General features: G+C 36.0%; 1 protein-coding gene across 3 annotated transcripts in view; it reads right to left on the bottom strand.

Annotated features, from left to right (window-relative positions):
- LOC150097025 (CD109 antigen-like) overlaps positions 1–21,945 on the bottom strand; it is a 623,307-nt gene that overhangs the window by 172,402 nt on the left and 428,960 nt on the right. For all 3 annotated transcript variants that reach the window (XR_016549783.1, XM_090407831.1, XM_090407832.1), the window contains one exon: positions 17,495–17,666. Coding sequence is in view for 2 of the 3 variants with exons in the window: in XM_090407831.1 (XP_090263957.1) it covers positions 17,495–17,666 (172 nt within the window). In the remaining variant the exon portion in view is untranslated. The remainder of the gene's footprint in view (positions 1–17,494; positions 17,667–21,945) is intronic.

The following is a 21,945-nucleotide window of genomic DNA, read 5'->3' as shown; positions in this document are numbered from 1 at the left end:
ACCTCCCACGATGAGTCTTTTGACTCCATGGAGGCCTGAATAATAATAATAATAATAATAATAATAATATGGGGGATTCAATTCTTAAGAGGTGTGGTGAATGAGAGGATGCACAAGGTTTGTTTTACTGGAGGTAGAATGAATAGAGGGATTGAGGCATTGGATATGAGAAGTAAGCAAAAGAGCTGGTAGTGATAACAGGAACAAATGATTTGACTGGGAACAAAGAACACGTCAGATTAGATATCAGCAGGTTGTTGAGATGGAAAAAAGACAATAATGTGACAGGAAAGGTAGTCAGTGTGTTGTCCAGGTATGACAGTGATTAAATGAGGCAGAGAGCAAAGATAAATGCGTGAGGAGTCCTTACTCCTCGCGCATTTACTGGAATGAGTTTGCAGGATGAATTGAACTGTATAAAAGTGATTGACTGCATTTGAATGGTTTTAGTGTGAGTCACTTGGAGAGACTGCTGCTAGAAGGAAGAGAAATGAGTGCAGAGAATGCAATCTAGAAAGAGGTGATGTGAAAGAGCAGGAGAGTATAAATGAAGTAGTTATGAATGAATAAGTGAGTAACATGGATATAGACAATGAAAGAACAAGAGTGCAAGACAAAGAGGGAAACGGGAAGGTTCAGGGAAAGCATGAGAAAGGCTGATGCTCCAAGAGGATGTGAATGCATGTGTAGACAAAAAGGGAAGAGGATGACCTAGGATCAAGGGGAAAAGAGTTGGATTTGAAAAAAGTTCTAAGATGAATAAGGAGTGAACAAATCAAATGAGGTAGTTGCATTAATTGACTTTGTTCACCCAAGAATTGTTGGAATAGGCGAGACATGGTTGGATGAAGATGAGATCCTGACAAGAATAGAGATGAAAGGATACGATATGTTTCAAGAAGATAGAAAGGACAGAAAGGGAGGGGGAGAGTGCCATTGATGATAGAGAAACAGTTATGTCCATTCAGGATAGAAATGCAAAAGAGAAATAATGCCAGTGGTTTTGAGGCAATATGGTGTGAGAGGCGAATAGAATGAAATATTTAGTTGGATGTTGTTCTAGATGTGGTAATGTGGATGGTAGTGATCATGAAATGTATAATCAAATTAGCAAAGCAAATAAGAAAAATAAGAAAACATTATGGACAATTTTAATTATGATAGTCTTTATTGACTGGGATGTTGAGATAGCAACCAAAGTAAAGAAAATGAGTTTCTTGAGTTTTTGAGGGACATCTACTTCAGGCAGTATGTAGAGGGCACACAAGGATTAAGGATCTTGGATTGGATCATCTCATCAGAGGATGCTATTATAAATGAAGTGTCAAATCAGTTAGCAAGAGTGACCATGAAGTGATTACATGGGTGGTTACCAATCATGTGAGGAGAGGAAAGGGTATATGTGGAACTACAAGGCTGGTGATTATAAGGAGCTCAGGAGACAGCTTGCAGGTGAAGCATGCAATGAGGAGTTAGCTGGAAAGGAGATCACTGCAGCTTAGGGGATATTCAAGAACTGTGTAGTAGATGCAATGTCTAAATGTATTCCAGTGGTCAGAAGGTTTATTATTATTATTATTATTATTATTATTATTATTATTATTATTATTATTATTATTCAGGCCTCCATGGAGTCAAAAGACTCATCGTGGGTGGTCCTTCCTAAGAAACACAAAGTCTATCATACCACCCCTTAAACTCACTGACCGTTCTCGCTCTCACTACTCCATCAGGCAATGCATTCCATGGTTCAGGCAATGCATTCCACCCTCCATGCAAATATATCAAGTTTGCTCAATTCCACATATACATCTTGCTCACTCATAGTTAGTCAGTCTCTCCTCATCATCAACTGCTCTCAAACTCTCCATGATGTCACATTAACAAGAACGAAAATTAAATAAACTAGGTGTGAAATGGATAATTGAAGAGATTACGAATGCAATATAAAGGAAAAATGCATTATGGAGGCAGCATAGGAGGAGTGGTAATAATCAACTGCATGAGGATTACGAAGAACAAGCAAGGAGGATAATTTGGTTGGTAAGGGTAACAAAAGTGAAATATGAATAGCAGTTAGCTAATGAAGCCAAAAAGAATCCTAGGGAGTTCTTTCAATATGTAGCCAGGAAAAAAAAGAATGATTATGGAAAGATGATACTGATTGTAAAAAATAGTATAAGAACAACTGCTGCAGAGGATAGTTGAAATACTTAATGAGCAGTTCACAAAGGTTTTCGTTCTTGTGAATGTGACATCATGGAGAGTTTGAGAGCAGTTGTTAATGAGGAGAGACTGACTAACTGTAAGTGAGCAAGATGTATATGTGGAATTGAGCAAACTTGATATTAATAAGGCTATGGGCTTGATAATATGTCACCAGGTATTTTGAGGGAATGTTCCAGATAAATGGAATATGCCTTGATGTATTTTTATAATATGTCTTGCACTGAGTAAAGTTTCTAAGCAGTGGAAGGAGGGTAAGATTGTGTCGCTTCATAAGGGAGGTGATAGAACTCGAGCATGAAATTATAGGCCTATCCGTGTATCTGATGTTGTGGTTAAAATGTTAGAAAGAATAGTGAGAATCAGGATCCAGAATTGGATTGACAACAATGATATCATCCTTGATGGACAACATGGATTTGCTAAAGGGAGATCAAGTTTTAGTATCTGCTTATTACAATAAGGGGAAAACTTCATTGGGCAGAGAAGAGGGATACACAGTAGTATACTTAGATTTTGCAAAGGCATTTGATGGAATACCACATAAGTTCAATAGTCAAACTAGAGCGGATTGTTCAGTTATTAGATTAGTGCACTGGATCGGAGATTGGCTAACTGATAAGTATCAACAAGTTGTGTATAGGGGAGCAATATCCCGGAAGAGGAAAGTCACTAGTGTGCCTCAAGGGTTTGTTTTAGGGCCATTGCTATTTAATCTGTATGTTCATGACATAGGCAAGGATTTGGATGGAGATATTCAGTTGTTTGCAGATGATGCAAAGTTGGGACAAACTATGAAGAGTAGAGCATATGTTGTGGCCTTATAACAAGACTTGAATAGATTGAGTAAATGGGCACGGGAGTGGGGGTACCAGTTCAATGTTGCAAAATGCAAGGTTTTAAAATTTGGGAAACAAAAATGGGATATAGAATTTACACTTGGTGGGAATTCTTGGAGGTGAGGGAAATAAGAGATTTTGGGGGTGATAGTGGATAACGAGGTAAAATTAAGAGGACACACTGCCTAAATTTTGAGGACAACACAATAAATTCTGTTGTGTTGTCTTCAAGAAGAGATGTTCGAACGTATCCAGAGGTGACTGGTAGTTTCTGATCTCTGGAATATCGAATATGAACTACGACAAAGAGAGTAGAAGTTCAACTGCAGGACAGTGAAAATAGCACATTTGAGGCTATCTAGTATGAGATAGAGGCCAGCAGAACAAAATATACAGTTGGACACTGCTATAGACCAGGGGGATGGAAAAGATGATAGAGACAGTATGCATCGGCAAATAGATTCAATGAGTGGAGTACAGGTAATTATTATAGGTGATTTCAACTATAGGAACATTGATTGGAAAGAGGAGAGGAGAGGACAAACATGGGAGAAAGGAAATGGAATTTATGCAGTTACTAAGGGATAATTACCTGAGACAGCATGTGATGGAATATACTAAGGGATCGAGAGTGCTCGATCTAGTAATTGCATCTGAGAATTTGTGTATAACAAATATGACCAAGTTGCCACTAATTGGTGAGAGTGATCATATGTTCTTGACTTGGGAGGTGGCTAAATGTGTGGAATTTTCAGTTAAGACAGGATTATATGGAATTATAGCGCTGGTAAATATGACAAGCTTAGGAGATTGCTTGGATCAGTGCCATGGCATGTAAAACTGCAAGGACTGAATGTTGATAGTGGTTAAATAGTGCTTGAGGGAGGTAATAGCAGACTGTATACCTAGATTGAGGAGAGTAAATCAAGTCAGAGATAAATGGATAAATATCATCATTAAGCTGGAGATGGGGAAAAAAAAAATTGTGGATGAAATTTAAGAAGAAAGGTGACCAGCAGGCTCATGAATAGTACAAGGCACAGGCCAGAAGGGTAACTAGTGTGGTAAGAAAGGCAAAAGCAGAGTATGAAAGGAAGTTAGCAATGCAGACGAAAGAGAATCCCAAACAGTTCTTTCAACATGCTTAAAAAAAAAAAAAAGAATGAATATGACAGAATGTTTACAGTGATACTGCTGGACTTTGCAAAAACCTTTCACAGGATACTATATATGGAATTCTAATCAGTAAACTGCAGCACATGGGAATGGATATAGAGCTGGTAAAATGGATAGGAGAGTGGTTGATGGAGAGATATTAGAGAGTAGTTTATTTAGGAGTAGGATTCAAAAGAAGAAGGCCTGTGACTAGTGGTGTGCTACAGGGTTTTGTTCTAGGACCGCTACTGTTTAATTTATGCATTAGTGATATAGGAAAAGAGCCTCAATAGCTCGGTCAGTATAGACAAAGCTCTTTGGTCCGAAAGACTTGGGTTCGATTCCCGTCTATGATGTGAGGAACTTTATCTGGTCTGTTTTGACTAAAGGTGAGTTAGCTGGTCTCAAATGGAGGTAGAGGGGTTTTTTTTCACCTAGAAACTGTGGTTTTTTTGTCCCTCAGAACAGGCAAACTGGCCCCATGAATACTGGCCCTACTCACAAATTACAGTCATGAATATTTACGACAATATGTGGAAGAGATAGGGTATTCCCCACATGTCATTACGCCGATAGTTAACCATGAGTCACATCATGGTAGTGTTAAAATGTGAATGAAGATATTTTATATATTTTAATACTTCATTCATATTTAACATAATCCACCATGTCATAAGCAAGACTTGTAAATATTATTTGTTATTAGTCTCTTGCTTATAATATGCTATTCATATAATTACTTTGAGTTTTGTTTGTTATTAATGAATTATATAATTTTAGGATATGTATTTGTAATAAAAAAGACTCTATATAAAAATGTCATTCATTTTATTTACTTTACTCTGTAAAATTATTATAAAAAACTGTGTGTATATGAATTTAAATGTACCTTATGTTAACTGTGATATATATTTTTTTTTGTTATTTCTGTAAGTGAAAGTAATTTTATGGAATTCTACTGATGGGATTTGATTGGCTGTTGACGGAAAAACGGAGTTTATTATTAGTTAGCTCGTGCTGAGAGCGTGAGCTAACTAATTGTGTATGAAGTAGTTGTGTATGAAGAGAAAAGCTAGTTGATATAAGCTCAACTGGTTAAAACCGGATTTTGGCGGGAAAAGGAGAACGTAGTTGATCGGAAAACAAAAGTAAAGAGAGAAGCCCTAGAGACTGCATAGAGATCGGTAGTGGTGACAGAAGGGGAGTTGATATATGCCGAAAATCGATTAGGAAAGGATAAGGAATTAATAGGCATTTTGAATTACTTCTATAGGAGTTCTGATACCACAATAATTTCGTAATGGCTAGTGGAAGAATAGTGCAGAACTGAAGTTAATACATAGAAGAAAATAAGGAATCAGTAAATAACCTAAACCAAGTGCATCAAGACTTGTGTATTTCTGTCTATAATTCAGTTATTATACTGGAAGATTTCTTTTGAATTGTGTTGCCATAAAGTATAAGTCAACAAGAAATTCAAATGTGCCTATGCGAATTCGATGCTTAGAAGCAGTAACCCAGTAAGAGTTGTCCTTTCTATAACTTGTGAAGCAATATCAGTTAATTCCGCGGATATATTTTGACCTTAGTTGTGGTGTTATGTCAATCAATGGTCAGATGTTAGATGTACTGAAGTACTTTCTCCTCGAAATAATAAGTGTTATGTTGATCTAAGTGTTAGCTGACTGAGAAAGAATATAGTGTAGCCTGTCATAAGATTAGTTATTGTAACATTTGGAAGGTTAAACTTTTAAGAACTATTCTTAACTTGATTGACTGAGCATAAAGAACTTAAAAGTAAATCTTTGATAGTTAATGGATTGTAATTATTCTGAATACTTTAAACTGAACTAATATATTTATGATTTAATTCATCTAATTGAGTAGAGAGAACTATGTGAAAGAAATACTGATGCTTTAAGAATTAAGAAGTATCAACATTAGCCATAATCCTCAAACCTAATTAAGAGGTTACTAATATCTGAATATGAATTTTTGTAATTCTTCAATTTGATAACCTTTTGCAGATAGTTATACTTGAATGTATTTGTTGTACTATTCCACATTAAATGTTTTCTTTTGTTGAGTTAAACTTGGTGTTTGCCTGATTTTCTTTCATTGCACCACTCATAAAATTAATCGGACCCTTTGTGAAAGCCTTGAATGCTATTAATAACCTCGGCCTGAAGATAAAGGGATAATATAAGTATAGTTGATGACTGATTCCTCTATATTATTTAGACTAATCTGAATATAGGGTGGTGCAGTATAATATAAATTTCTTTATATTCAGATAAGCATCAATCAACAACTAACGAAGAAAAACGGAATTTAAAGAGGTAAAGATAAGATTAACAAACCAGCAAAAATGGAAGAGTCAGTTAGGTAGGACGTTCCAACAAAATGGCGCAGTCGGCAGGATGTTGATTCACGAATATTAATTGAGAGATTAGATTTTTTATGCTTAACTTAAGACGAACTTATTCCTAAAACTTTACTAATAAAGTTAAGTGAATCACGGTGAGTTGGTTGTGGAACGAACTCACCGTGATTCACTTAACACAGGCAAAGAATTATATTTTGAATAGTTTTAAACTTGAAGTTGTAAAATTTAAAGTAGTAAATGATAATCCAATATGGCTCTTGCATCTAGCACAGAAATGGAAGACAGTGAATTTTTCAGAATGGTGAATCCCCAACAGGCATTTCCTCAATTTTCAGGAGAGGAATCAGATGATGTATTGTCATTTTTTACTTATATTGAGAAACTCGTAGAGACAGCAAACTGATATTGCTCAGAAATAAATTAATTGGTAAAGCAAAGACATTTTTATACTCATCTCCAGTACTTAGAGAAACATTTGAATACTCAAAATTTAAGGAAGCTTTATCTCAATTTTGTAAACTGAGAAGTGTTGGACCAAATCTGTGGAAGTTACAAAGAATCACACAGAAGGATAAAGAGAGTGTTGCCGAATTCTACAATTGCTCGTTAACTCTTTCTAACAGTCTGAATGTATCCAATGTAGATAAACCTCATTTGGATTGGGCAGTCTATCAACAGTTTCGACAAGGTGTTAAGCCAGAACTAAGGGAAACAGCCTATAAAAAGAAGATAACCACACTAGAGGAATGCCTTATAGCTGTCAAAGAAAAAGAACAGATGATGTCCGTCATCCAATGTAGGCCACATAAACATCATAGAAAAGACTGATTGTTTCCTAGGCCTAACTGAAATCTCAAAGGAGAATAAAAAAGAAAGAGGAAGAGAAGAAAATTAATAAGGAGAATTCCATAAATTTTAACCACATATCTGAGAGTAATGAACAATCCAACAAGAAGTTAATGAAAGAAGTACAAACCTTAGTTCACCAAGAAGTAGAGAAGTTGCAACAACTAATAATGAATAGTTTGATGAAGTGATGAAACAATTGGCAGCAATCACTGAAAAATCTCAAGATGACTACAACCCCACAGCAGATAAAATTAGCGAGATGATCAAACTGGAAGTGGAAAGACAAAATAAACCCATTTTGGCTAATCTGGATAAGGTAGTGCAAGCTCTAGAGAATGTTAGACAACAGATGTCCATTGTTTCTCAACATCAGACAAGGAGAGAATATCTCACTGATTATAGAGATCCTCCTAAGTGCTTTAATTGCAATAAAGTTGGACACATTGCCAGAAATTGCTCCTTAAATAAAAGAAATTGCTCTAACAACAAATGGAATTCTAGTTTTGGACACATTCCTCACGGAGAGTATAATAAGTTTCGAAATTTCCATAGATTGAGAGAATCAATAATGAGGATTACAGGAAATGTCCAAGGTCATAAATGTAGCATTCTGTTTGACACAGGTTGTAATGCCTCAACCATCAGTAAGCAATATTTCCTAAAAATAAGAGATAAATTATGGAAAAACGTTACCAATTTAAGGAGACCTATGAGAATTACCACTCTCTCTGATTCGAACTCTACAGCATATGAACTCTACAGCATATGAGAAAGTTCGTACAAAAATTTATCTGCCAGATATTAGACTGTGTGTGTATCAAGATTTACTTATTGTCCCTTTCACATAATATTAGGAACAAATTTTATGGAGAAGCATCACTCTCTTGTGACTTTTCAAGAGGTGAAACATCCCTAATGAATAGAAAAATACAAAAAGAAACAATAAGTCTGTATGCACAGGAAGGAAGCAATTGATAAGAAGATTTTGTATACCTAATGAAGAAGAACCACTTAATAGAGTGCAATCATCTGTAGATAAACCAACTGTGAAAGATAGTGATACAAACTCTATTGTACTTGATCAGCCTGTAACATAACTTAACACTGACTTGACATTAAAGCTTTAAGTGTCTAATCCTGAACAAGAAATTGGTGCTGGAAATCAACTGTCAGTTGAAATTAATTTTGCTAAAGTAACTGCTTTACATATCAGAGCTAAAAATATGAGAAGAGGAAGGAATTACAAAGGAATGAGTGATCGCAAAAGGATTACTAATAGAACAAATCACCCAGTCATGATACAACTAAAACTTAATTCTAGTGACAGAGAACAGAACTTCTGCCCTGAAAGGACATTATCACATTATAAGTGTAGCAATCGAAATTCTCCCTACGATAAAAACAACAAGAACTCAAGTGAAGAAGTGGAGAGAAATAAATACATAGACTGTAATGAGAAATTTAATTTTATTCAGACTAGGCACTATCTGAAACCTCAAGAAAGAAGTAGAAGGTCTGAATCCTCTGCAGGAGTGACCTGTGTGAAAAATGTTTTCTTAAGAAAAAATTTTTCAGAGGAAGAGTAAGCCTTTGTTGGATTCTGAATGAAGAGAAATGGAAATTGTTAATATATCATTCAGGGTCAGACATAATCTACCATTCCCTGAGCAACATTTTCTTTCTCTGAAAAATTTTTCTTTAAAGAAAAATTTTTCACATAAGATTCATTGGTGGAGGAATCAGACTTCTCATCTCCTTTTCGAGTTCTTAAGTAGTACCTAGTTTGAACCAAGCCAGATTTGTTATCATGCTTTATATTTTTATTTCTTTCTGCATTTCCTTTTGGATCCTTGCTGTTTCTAACATAAGGAAACATTTGTTCTTTATGCTTATAGTGAGGTAATGTCCATTCAGGGTAGAAACTGTTCTCTGTCACTAACACCTTTTCTCGGTTGCCTCACGCCTTGGTAATCCATTCTTTTGGTATTCCTTCTGTAATCACTCGTTTCCTTGTATTTCCATTGACTTCCCAAATTTCTAATTCTATTATGTAAGGCAGTTTACCTTGGCAAAATTAACTTTAATTGTTAGTTGATTTTCAGTGCAACATCTGATTTAGACATGGATATTTGTTGCTGTGATGGTTCTTCAGTATCAAGTTATGTTTCAGTCTGATAAAGCACATCAGAATTTACATCACTATCCTTTTCAGTTGATTTACTTACAGATGACTTTACCTTAGTAGGAGGTTCCAATTCATTTGATAAATAAAACTTTTTTGTCTGTTGCCTTATTCCATCATATATATGATTACTATTTCTTCTGATACTTCTTTTCCTGTTCATTAGGGATATTTCCCTTTTAGAAAAATTACAGGAGAATTGATACTTTGCCAAGAAATTTGTTCCTAATATAATGTGGGAGCTTAAGTTGGATGTTAAGGGGACAACAAGCAAATCCTGCCAGGCACATAATCTAAATTCTGGTAGGTAAATCTTTGTGCGAACTTTCTCATAAGCTATGAAGTTTGAGTCTGAGAGAGTAGTAATTTTCACAGGTTCTCTCAGTTTGGCAATGCACTTCCATAACTTGTGTTTTATGCTTAAGAAATAGTCCATTCTAATGGTCGAGGCATTGCATTCTGTATCTAATAAAATGCTACACTTAGAGCCTAGGATATCTCCTCTAATTCTCATCAATTGTTCATTTAAATTGGGGGATTTCTGAATTTTATTATAACTTCTGAGGTATGTGTATGTGAGGTATGTGTCCAAATTTTGAATCCCATCTTTTTATTAGAGTAATTTCTTTTGTTATAGAAACAATTCCTGGCAAGATGTCCAATTTTATTGCAACTATAACATTTGGGAGGATCTCTATGTTCTCTCTCTGTCTGAGGTTGAGGGACAATGAGCATTTGTTGTTTAATTTTCTAGTCCTTGAATCACCTTATCCAGATTAGCTAAAATGGGTTGATTTTGTTTTTCCGCCTCTTGTTTAATTATCTTATTAATTTTATCTGTTGTGGGGCGTTGGTCTTCTTGAGACTGTACAGTAATTGCTGTTAATTGCCTCATTACCTCATTAAAACTATCCATTATTGGTTGTAATTTTTTTACTTCCTGGTGAATTAGGATTTACACACTTCTGCCATCTACTTTTTGTTGGCCTGTTCTTTACTTTCAGCTATGCAATTAACATTACTTGGACTTGCTCCAATATTCTTTCCTTTTTCCTTTTCATCTTTATTTTTCTTTTCAATTTCAGATTGGTTAAGGGAACAACCAGTCTTATTTAACATTCACAAGACCTACACTGGATGAGGGACAAAAGTCTCCAATTATTTGGTCTCTTTCCTTGACAGTTTTAAAACATCCTTCTAAGGTGTTAATTCTCTTCTTGTAGGCAGTATCCCTTAATTCTAATTTTATGCCTTGGCGAAACTGTTGGAACACAGCCCAATCTAAATGAGGTTTATCTTCATTAGACACATTTAAATTGTTGGAAAGAGTTAATATGCAATTGTAAAAATCTGTGACACTTTCTTTATACCTTTGTGTGGTTCTCTGTAGTTTCCACAAGTTAGGACCAATACTTCTTAATTTAGAGTATTGTGAAATCAAAACATCTTTAAATTTATGATATTCTAACGTTTCCTTAAGAATTGGGGATGAATATAAAAGTGTTTTTGCTTTACCAGTTAATTTACTTCTCAGCAATATTAATAATTGAAAGTCCAATTTGCTACTTCCCTTAGCTTTTCAACAAAAGAAAAAAAAGATAGTACATCATCTGATTCTTCTCCCAAAAATTGAGGAAAGACTTGTTGGGGGTTTACAGTTCGGAAAAATTCACCATTTTCCATTCCCGTACTGGATGTAACAGCCATATTAATCTATCAGCTTCAAATTTAAATCCTATAATCTCAATTCTAAAATAACCTTTTTCTTTGCCTGATTCTGCTTCATAACCTGCTCAATGTGATTCACTTAATTTTACTATCAAGGTTTTAAGGATTACTTCTTCTTCTACTATCACACAAAATTTCAATTGCTTAATTTATACTAATGAATTCACATCCTGCCGACTGTGCCATTTTGTTATATCATAACTCTGCTAAATTACATTTTATCTTCTTATTATTATCTCTTATTATAAATTCAATTAGTTGTAGGCTGATATATCATCCAAACATGAAGAAAAGTTATATTATACTGGCCATTCCATGTTCTGAATTGCACGAGCAACTTTGATAAATCAACCATCAATTGTACTAGTTTATTATACAGCTGATTTTAGGCCAAGGTTCTCTTTATTTTATAGGGTTCCCGCTAAGATTCAAATTATTTTAATGAGCAGTGCAATGAAACAATCAGGCAAATACAAGATTCAATTCAAACAAAATTATTTAATGCAGTGACACATAAATTACATCATAACACAGTATTCAAACAGGGACATTATGACTGAATGAATATAAAGTTCTCATTAAGTCACTAGTATACTACTCAGCTGAGCTTAAACTTTATGATTGAAGATTATATTATACAGATCTTATCCTTCTTATTACAAAGAGCTTATGTTACAACTCTACTCTGATTAAGGTTACATTTCAAAACAATTTTTAATATCAAATCAGTTCAAGATATTCAGAAGAATACAACTCATGAACATTCAGACATTCAATCTGTAATTCTCTAGGCTCAGTTAATCAATTTTAGTTCATGTAAGTTTGAGATTCCTAAATCACAACGAATAGGCTTCACAGTATTCTCATTCAGTTAATGAACACTTAATTCAATAACATAGCATTTATCATTTGATGAGGAAAAAGTCTTAGCACAGCACATATTAAATCTTGACTCACTGAATACTGCAACTAGGAATGATTTATTTTGGAGGAATTAATTTTTGTTACTTCTCACTAAGTATAGCAAAGGTAATCTTACCAGGTTATAGCTTCAACACATCATAAGTAGATCGAACAACAAATTTTAAGTCCTTACTGACTTTTACTATGTAGTAGCACAAACTTAAAAGAATCCTCCATTTCCGCGACTGATTTATAGACTCGGGAGAATATAACCTTTATGCACTTTGGTTCAAATTATCTACTTATTTCTTCTTTTTCGTATACGTATTATTCTATTTTCTGCACTATTCCACGGTTAGGCATTAGGAAGTTTTGGTATAAATCCAACTCAGAAAAAAAAGGTAAGTTAAATATCGTTTTCAGCACATCAAAATTCCCTTCCAGTCTCCAACTACCATTCTCTATACTTCCCTACTCAATTCTCTTTTTACTTACGTTTTCATATCTACTCCTTCCTTTATCCCACCAAAAACTGGTTCTCACCAGTTTAGTTCACATCAACTTCACCTTGTGCATAGTATAGGGTAAACACGCGCTAACTAAAAATAACATAACCTTTCATAGCAATCAATCAAGTGATACCACAAAAAATCTTCTGGATATATCAAAATTACATATATTACAGTTTCTAACATTATATTAAAGGAATTAAATTCAAAATTAATGATATTTTAATACACAGTTTTCCATAACTGTAAATTTTCCCAAACATATGTAAATAAATAAATATTGATTAACATAACTTGAAGAAATTACATAAATAACAAATTATGAGCATGAGACTATTAGTTTAAAAAAAACAAATGTTGCTCAGGGAATGGTAGATTATGTTGGACTCTGAATGATATATTAACAATTTCCATTTCTCTTCAAAATAAAAAATGATGGTACAACATGACAAAATTTCATGCAGGCTGGGGCGCGCCTGGTTAAACAAGGCCCTCGTTGTTTTCGCCAGGGAACCAGGGCGAACAGCAAAAAGTCAGCTACTGGAACAAATCTGAAAACAAACCCCAACTCAACATCACCAGAGTTAAAGATCGGTACTATCAACCTAAGAAGCCTGAATGGCAAAGAAATGGAGCTAGCTAAGGAATTAGATAACTACCAGATCGACATAATAGGGGTGACTGAAACAAAAAAGAAAAAAACTGGTGAGATCTTTCTAAGCAATAAATACAAAATGTTATATTCAGGCAATGACAATCAAGGAAAAGAAGGAGTAGCCATAGTATTCAACACAAAATACGAGTCTAATATTCTTGAATGGCAGTCAGTCTCAAGTAGAGTAATGTGGGCAAATATGAGAATGGGGAATTGGACAATGAGACTTATTTGTGCCTATGGTCCCACAGAAGGTTCTACTAAGGTAAAAGTGGAGGAATATTTTGATGCTCTAGAAAAAGCAACTGACACAATGAAAAAGGAAAAGTTGGTCCTTGTTGGGGATCTAAATAGCAGAGTAAGAAATGATTGCGAGACATACAAAAATATTTTGGGAAAATTTCGAGAAAACAGCAAAGCTAATAATAATGGCAAATATCTGTTGGATTTCTGCTCAGGACATGGACTGGTTATTACTAACATCATGTTCCAACATAAAAATGTGCACAAATTCACATGGAGAGAAGAGGTAAGGAATAAGAAAAGTCTCATTGACTATGTTATTGTTGATAGTGATGTCTTCTCCCTGGTGCAGGACACCAGAGTGTACAGAGGATTTGAAATTTGAAATTGGAAGTGATCACTATTTAGTCTTGAGAAGGATAAAATTGAATTTCATATTGAAAAGAATAACATGTAAGAAAGTTTTAAAGCGAATAAAAGTTGAGCAGCTCTCAGATGTGAACTGTAGACTAAAATACAGAAAGATTATTGAAAAGAAAATGAAAGAGTTTGAGAACAGGAATCAAACCTTGGAGACTCAGTGGCAAACTCTGAAGAAAACATTGATTGATTCTGCCAGAGAGGCATGTGGTGAGGTTGTGTGCAAGGATAAAAAAATCAGAACTCCCTGGTGGACACAGGAAGTTAAAGAGGCAGTGAAGGAAAAGAAGAAAGCATATCAAAAGTTCCTGGCAAATAAGTCAGCTTTTACTCTTACAGAATACAGAGACAAATGTAAGAAAGCTAAACAGTGTGTAAAACTAGCTAAACAAAAGTCATGGGAGGACTTCGGCAAGAATATAGAAAATAAATATCAAGAAGGTGGCAAAATATTCTGGAGGTTGTTGAAGCTTAGGAATGGAGGAAAGAGTGCTGTAAAAGGAGTTAGAGATGATAAAGGTGACATGAAAACAGGAGAAAAAGATATCCTTGAAGTATGGAGTAATTACTTTGAAAAACTGCTAAATGAAACAAGCAGTGATGACAGCACAGTGATAAAAAACACTGACCAGGCATGCAGTCAGGAATACATATCCATACTTGAAGTAGAAAAAGCCATCAAAGGCTTGAAATGTGGAAAGGCAGCAGGAGTAGATGATATTCGACCAGAAATGCTGAAGTATGGTGGTATAAGAGTCTTACAGTGGCTGCACTGCATAGTTCAGAAAGCCTGGACAGAGGGACGAATTCCCGATGATTGGAGTAGAGCTCTCATAGTACCCATATATATAAAGGGAAATAAAACTGAATGTGAGAATTACAGAGGTATTTCCCTACTGAGTGTTCCTGGCAAGATCTATGCAAGTATACTTGAGAAACGGTTGAGAAGAATTGTGGAAGAAAAGCTTGGTGAAGAACAAGCTGGATTCAGGCCAAATAGAGGCTGTCAGGATCAGATCTTCACTTTACGACAAATAGTCGAGAAAGCATGGGAATATAACAAAGATCTGTATTTAAGTTTTGTTGATTTGGAAAAGGCATATGACAAGGTGCCAAGAGAGAAGCTATTCAATACGCTGCAGTTATATGGTGTCAATGGGGCATTATATCAAGCAATACTTAGATACAATACTTATTATATCAAGCAATATTTGAGTTGTAAGTCAGCAGTTAGAATTGAAGGAAGTACAGGAAGATGGTTTAATGTTAAATCTGGTGTGAGACAAGGATGTACATTATCCCCTCTGTTATTCATTATCTATATGGATCACATTATGAAGGAAAGTGGTATTAAACCTGATATCAAAATTGGAGATGTTAATGTCAGCTCTTAGCTTTATGCGGATGATGTTATACTTCTAAATAAATCCGCTACAAGTCTAGAAGATTCTCTGACTAAATTGAATAGCTGTTGTAATAGATATGGTATGAAGGTCAGCAATAAAAAGACAAAGACAATGAAAATAGGCAGAATCATTGAAAATGTCAACTGTGTTGTGAATGGAGAACCTGTGGAACAAGTAAAACATTTCAGCTACTTAGGCACAATTTTTACTGAAGATGGTAAATTAAATATAGAAATAGACAACAGAATCAGCAAAGCTGGTATGGTGGGAAGTCAATTGAATAAATTCATATGGAATAAGAGATAAATTAGTCGGAACACTAAATTAGCTGTATACAAGACAGTGTTCAAACCAGTTTTAACTTATGGATCTGAGAGCTGGGTCAGAAGTAAAATACTTGACCAAAGACTAGAAACCGCAAATATGAGAGTCCTGAGAAAGATTAGAGGCGTGAACAGATGGCATCAATGGCAATATCATATTAAAAACTAGGATATTATGAAAGAACTTGGCATTGTCAACATCCAGGAATGCGTTAGCAGAGCTAATCTCAGGTAGTATGGTCACTTAAATAGAATGGGAGAGGAAAGATTAGCAAAACAAGTGTTCTCTGCCAGGTTGGCAGGAAAACGACCCAGAGGAAGACCAAGATATAGGTGGATTGATATGGTACAAAATGCCTTAGACGATAGAAATATAAGATCTCATAATGTTGGAGTCTTGACAAGTAACAGACTGATTTGGAGGAAAATTGTAGATAGGAAGTTAGTAATGATGTAATTTTTTCATGTAGTAATGTCATATCTTGTACACCCCTTGAGGGTACATAGCAGGAATTTGATGATGATGATGATAATGATTTCTCTTCATTCAGAATCCAACAGTAGGCAACCTCATAGATAGGAGACGACACATGAATGGGAATGGGATATAGGAAAGGAACTGAAAGGACCTGTTCGGTTATTTGCCGATGATGCAAATTTGAGTAGAGCAATAGTTAATACAGATGATGTCAAAATTTTGCAGAGTGATTTGGATAGATTGGCAGACCTGGCAAAGGAGAATGGATATCGTGGCAAAGTGTAAGGTTATGCATTTTGGGGTGAAAAGATTACCAGCTGTATACCACATTAGTAGAACTGTACTCCAGGAAATAGATGAAGCCAGAGTCTTGAGAGTGTTAGTAGATAAGAAGGGGACATATAGCAAAAGTGGCTAAAGCAGCTCATCAGATTACTTGGTTACTGAAGAATACTTTGATGAGCAGCAACAAACAGGTTATTGTTCCTCTTTATTGAGCCTTCATAAGATCCCATCTTGATTACTGCACACAGATCTAGGCACAGAGTTTCTTGGTGATGTGGAGTAGGGAAAGAGGATCCAGAGGCATGTGATCAAGATGGTAGTAGGTCTATGGAATGAACCTTATGAGAACAGGCTGAAGATCTGTGGGTTACAGAAAGTGGTTGATAGGTGGAAAAGGGAGTGATACGATTGAGACACAAATTACTGAGAGGTTTTTACAAGATTAATTCAGCGGAAATTTTTAAGAACAAGTCTGGTGGTGGGAGAACTAGGAGCCATCTGTGGAAACTGAGTAAGAATGTAGTTAGCAAGGGTGTTAGATCCAGGTTTTTTGCTTGGAGAGTAGTGAATAAGTGGAATAGTTTGCTAAAGTCTGTTGTGGGTGCCATGATGGTGAATGACTTCAAAGTAAAGTATGATAGATACTGCTAATGTTTGATAGTTCTTGACATGATGTTTAGGGCCTCCCTCGATGAGTCAAGGACACATGGAGGCAGGTACTTAGGAAATTTACTGACTGCCTAAATACAACTGCATTAATATTCTTGGTCACTATCAGATTTTTTATTAATCATAAATGCTAATCACTTATAAAACATACAGAAGAGAACTGAAACAACTTAGTATTTTATATTTAAATTTAAGGAAGATGAAAAAAGTACCGTAGAAATCAATGAAATTTTCTTACCAATCACTGTTACAGTTGCTTGAGGGGAGCCAAATATGTAGTGACGATATGTTTCTTCAAGTGGAATAATAGGATCCTCAGTAACATTGACATCAAGATATTTTAGGATATATGATTCACTGCGCATATCTAGCAACATGGAAGTATGGAGAAACACAGGAACACCATCTGACTGTTATTTATAAAATTATTAAATTTTTTAATGATTTATGAACAAAAATATATATATCTAAAATAAAATATAAATATAGTACGGTTTATAAGGATAAAGAAACATTTGCAGGAACATGCCAAAATCAAAAGATACTGCAGCAGTACTTATTATGAAATAAATCTCATATCATCTCATCGGGTACGAATGAATTGAAAGGTGATAAATTTTTTATGAGAGAGGACTTGAAAGTATTGTTAAAGGTAGCGAAAGAAAAGAGTGACAGAGTTAGAATGGTTAGTCTGTTGCCGCGGTATGACAGAGAGGAGTTTAGAAGGAGAGCCATAATCGCAAATGACATTATGCGTAGGTTATGCAGATGGTGTGGTGTGGAATTCGTGAACGTGTGGAATGAGTTTGAAGGGCGAAAGGACTTATACAAGATGGATGGCCTGCATTTGAATGGACTTGGTGTGCGGAGACTGGAAAGAGTGTTGCTGAATGAAGTGAAAATGGATGTGCAAAACCAGGGAAACTAGAACTACCAAGGAGGGGGGGGATGGATATGCAGACATCAGTGAGACAGATGAGTGTAAGAATGTATATAATATAGCCGAGCCAGCACTAAGGACAAAAAATGGGAATGGGTCATTTAGAATAACGCATCAATATAGTGGTGGGACTAAGGGATCACTGCATTTCATGTATACTAATGCCAGGAGTATCAGGAACAAGAGGGAAGAATTTTTGGCCTTGATTGGCTCTTCCTGGCCACAGGTTATTGCCATTAGCGAAAAATGGCTGACGGAAGATTATATAGTTAGTGGGATAGAATGTGTAGGTTATAGTGTGTTTAGGAGGGACAGAGAGAATAAAATGGGGGGGGGGGATTATTGATGATAGCTGATGAACTGCAGCCAAGGAGAATTGAAGTTGTATCGCAGGATAGTGAAAGGAGCTCATTTGAGGCTATATGGTGTGAGATTGAGACTGGCAGAATAAAATATACAGTTGGGTGCTGCTATAGACCAGGTGATGGAATAGATGGTGGAGATAGTATGCATAGGGAAATTGAAGAAATGAGTGGAAGGGGGGTAATTATTATGGGAGATTTCAACTATGGTAACATTGATTGGAAGGAGGAGAGGACACATGTGAGGAAGGAAAAGGATTTTATTCAATTATTAAGGGATAACTATCTGAGACAGCATGTAATTGAAAATACTAGGGGTGTGAGAGTGTTTGACCTGGTAATAGCATCTGAGAATTTGACTGTAATGAATATGACCATGTTGCCACCTATTGGTGAGAGTGATCATAAGGTCTTGACCTGGGAGGTGGCTAAAGGTGTGGAATTTTTGATTAAGACAGGGTATATGTGGAATTACTGTGCTGGCAAGTATGACAAGCTTAGGAGATTGCTTGGATCAGTGCCATGGCATGTACAACTGCAAGGGCTGGATGTCGATAGAGCATGGGAAATGGTCAAGGAGCATTTACAGGAGGTAATGGCTGATTGTATACCTAGGGTCCGAATAGTAAAACAAGTAGGGGTTAAATGGATGAATAACACCATTAAGCTTGAGCTGCAAAAAAAGAAACAACTGTGGAGGGAATTTAAAGAAAGGAGTGACCTGCAGGCATACGAACGGTATAAAGTGCAGGCCAGAAAGGTAACGAGTGTGGTAAAAAAAGCAAAAGCGGACTATGAAAGGAAACTAGCTTTGCAAGCAAAAGAGAATCCAAAACAGTTCTTTCAATATGCTGCAAGCAAGGAAAAAACTGTACACGGTAAAATGATTTTAAGGAATGACGATGGTAAGGAGGTCACTGAATCAGTCGATATAGTGGAGTTACTGAGCGCGCACTTTGCAAAAGCATATCATCCAGGTGGTGACATTGAAAAAATGAAGGAACCATTAGTTTATATGGGAATAGTGATGAATGAAGTGGAGGTGACTAGTCTATTACAGAACCTTAATGCGAACACATCTGTGGGATTGGATGGTATACCGGCACGGGTCTTGCGTGAAGCGGCTAAAGAATTATCAGTGCCCTTGACCATGTTGTTTAATCTGAGTCTCAGGTCTGGTTTAGTCCCGAAGGTGTGGAAAGAGGGGAAAATAGTTTCACTGCATAAAGGAGGATCCAATCAGCATATCAGGAGTCATTGTTAAGGTCTTGGAGAAAGTAGTCAAGGGAAAAATACAGGAATGGATTGATGAAAACGAGATACTGTACAGGGGACAGCATGGCTTTGTGAAGGGTAGATCATGCTTCAGTAACTTGCTCAAGTTTTATAACAAGGTGACGGCTGAACTGGATAAGGGAAATGGGTTTACAGTGATACTGCTGGACCTGGCAAAGGCGTCTGACAGGATACCACATGGAATACTAATCCATAAACTACAACATATGGGAATGGATATAGGGTTGGTGAGATGGATAGGTGGTTGGTTGATGGAGAGATATCAAAGGGTAGTTTATTCAGGAGTAGAGTCCAAAAGAAGGCCTGTGACTAGTGGTGTGCCGCAGGGTTCTGTTCTTGGACCACTGCTGTTTAATCTGTTCATTAACGATATAGGGAAGGATCTAAGTGGAACAATTCATTTGTTCGCTGATGATGCAAAGTTGGGTAGGGCAATAGTGAATGCAGAAGATGTCAAAGTCTTGCAGGATGACTTAGATAGATTGGAGTTCTGGGCTAAGGAGAAAGCATGTCAATTTAATGTGACAAAATGTAAGGTTATGCATTTTGGGGTGAAAAGATTAGCAGCAGTATACCACATTGGTGGAACTGTACTCCAAGAGATTGATGAGGCCAGGGACTTGGGAGTGTTGGTGGATAGGGAGATGAAGTTTAGGGGGCACACTGCAAAAGTAGCTAAATCAGCTCATCAACTCACTTGGTTGTTGAAAAATACCTTGACAAGAAGAGACAAGCAAGTTATTGTACCTCTGTACTGAGCCTTGATAAGACCTCATCTCGACTACTGTGCCCAGATTTGGTCACCTCGGTTCCTTCTTGATGGGGAGGAGGTGGAGAGGATCCAGAGGCGAGTGACTAAGATGATAACAGGTCTATGGAATGAACCATATGAGAACAGGTTGAAGATTTGTGGGTTGCAGAAACTAGTTGATAGGCGGAGGAGGGGAGATATGATTGAGACATTCAAATTGCTAAAGGGATTCTATAGGATTAATTCAGAGGATATTTTTGAGATCAGGACTGGTGGTGGGAGAACTAGGGGACACCTATGGAAGGTGGGCAAGAGTGTGGTTAGCAGGGGTGTTAGAGCTGGGTTCTTTACTTTTAGAGTGGTAAATGAGTGGAATAAGCTGCCAGAGTCTGTTGTGGGTGCTATGACGGTGAACGAGTTCAAGGCAAGGTATGATAGATACTGTGAGAATGTAATCGCATAGTTGTGTGGACATGATGTTTAGGGCCTCCCTCGATGAGTCTAAGGACTCCTGGAGTCGCCCGAAATAATAATAATAATAATAATAATAATAATAATAATAATCTTATGTGTTTAACTCAATGGCCAAGTAACGACTTCACAGAAATGTAAATTCTCTGACAGAACAGTTAATTCTAATCTACATAGTGAATATATTTTCTGGCTGGTTTGCCTGTTTGCATGATGAAAAACTCAAGTTTCCAGGAGGGGAAACTTTGCTATCTCTGTATAACCAGTTAGCTGTATAACCAGCTAACTCACTTTTAGTCAAAAAGAACTTTAAAATCTTTGATTCCTAGACAGGACTTGAATTTATTCTTTCCAACCAAAGAGCATTGTTGTTATTTGGGTGAGCTACAGCGGCTCTTCAAGAAATAAACAAAGAATAAATAAATATATAAGGAACAATTTCTCATAGAATACATATAATTGAAGACTATGATACAAGGAAACAGATTATTTCCATTTGGTTATTGTCTTCTGTTGTTCTGAGTAGGCTTCTTTCACATTATTTCAAAGAAAACAAAAACTAAATTTACGTACTGGAATGACAATGTATGTAGGCCAATTAAAAGTCAAGGTTAAGTGTGGAGGGAGACCTCCAATGCTTCTAACATAACATCTAATTCTCATTTTCTAATAATGTACTCAATTGGTTAGATTCATGCTGATGTTTCTGGGAGAGGGAAAAAACTGGGTGAAACTGCAATGAAAATAAATAACTTGCTAACTAAATTAATTATTTATGCATCAACATATCACCAGCTCAAGCTAGCATTATCAAAGGCACTTTAAATACATACTCATCAATGAAGACTGAGAATGAAATAGCCTTCAGA

The sequence above is a fragment of the Typopeltis vanoorti genome, chromosome 18 (genome assembly GCF_054136105.1).
Source record: "Typopeltis vanoorti isolate ZY-2024b chromosome 18, IOZ_Tvanoo_1.0, whole genome shotgun sequence".
Taxonomy (NCBI): domain Eukaryota; kingdom Metazoa; phylum Arthropoda; class Arachnida; order Uropygi; family Thelyphonidae; genus Typopeltis; species Typopeltis vanoorti.
Note: the sequence above shows the minus strand (reverse complement) of the source record. Positions and strands in the feature narration are given on the sequence as shown.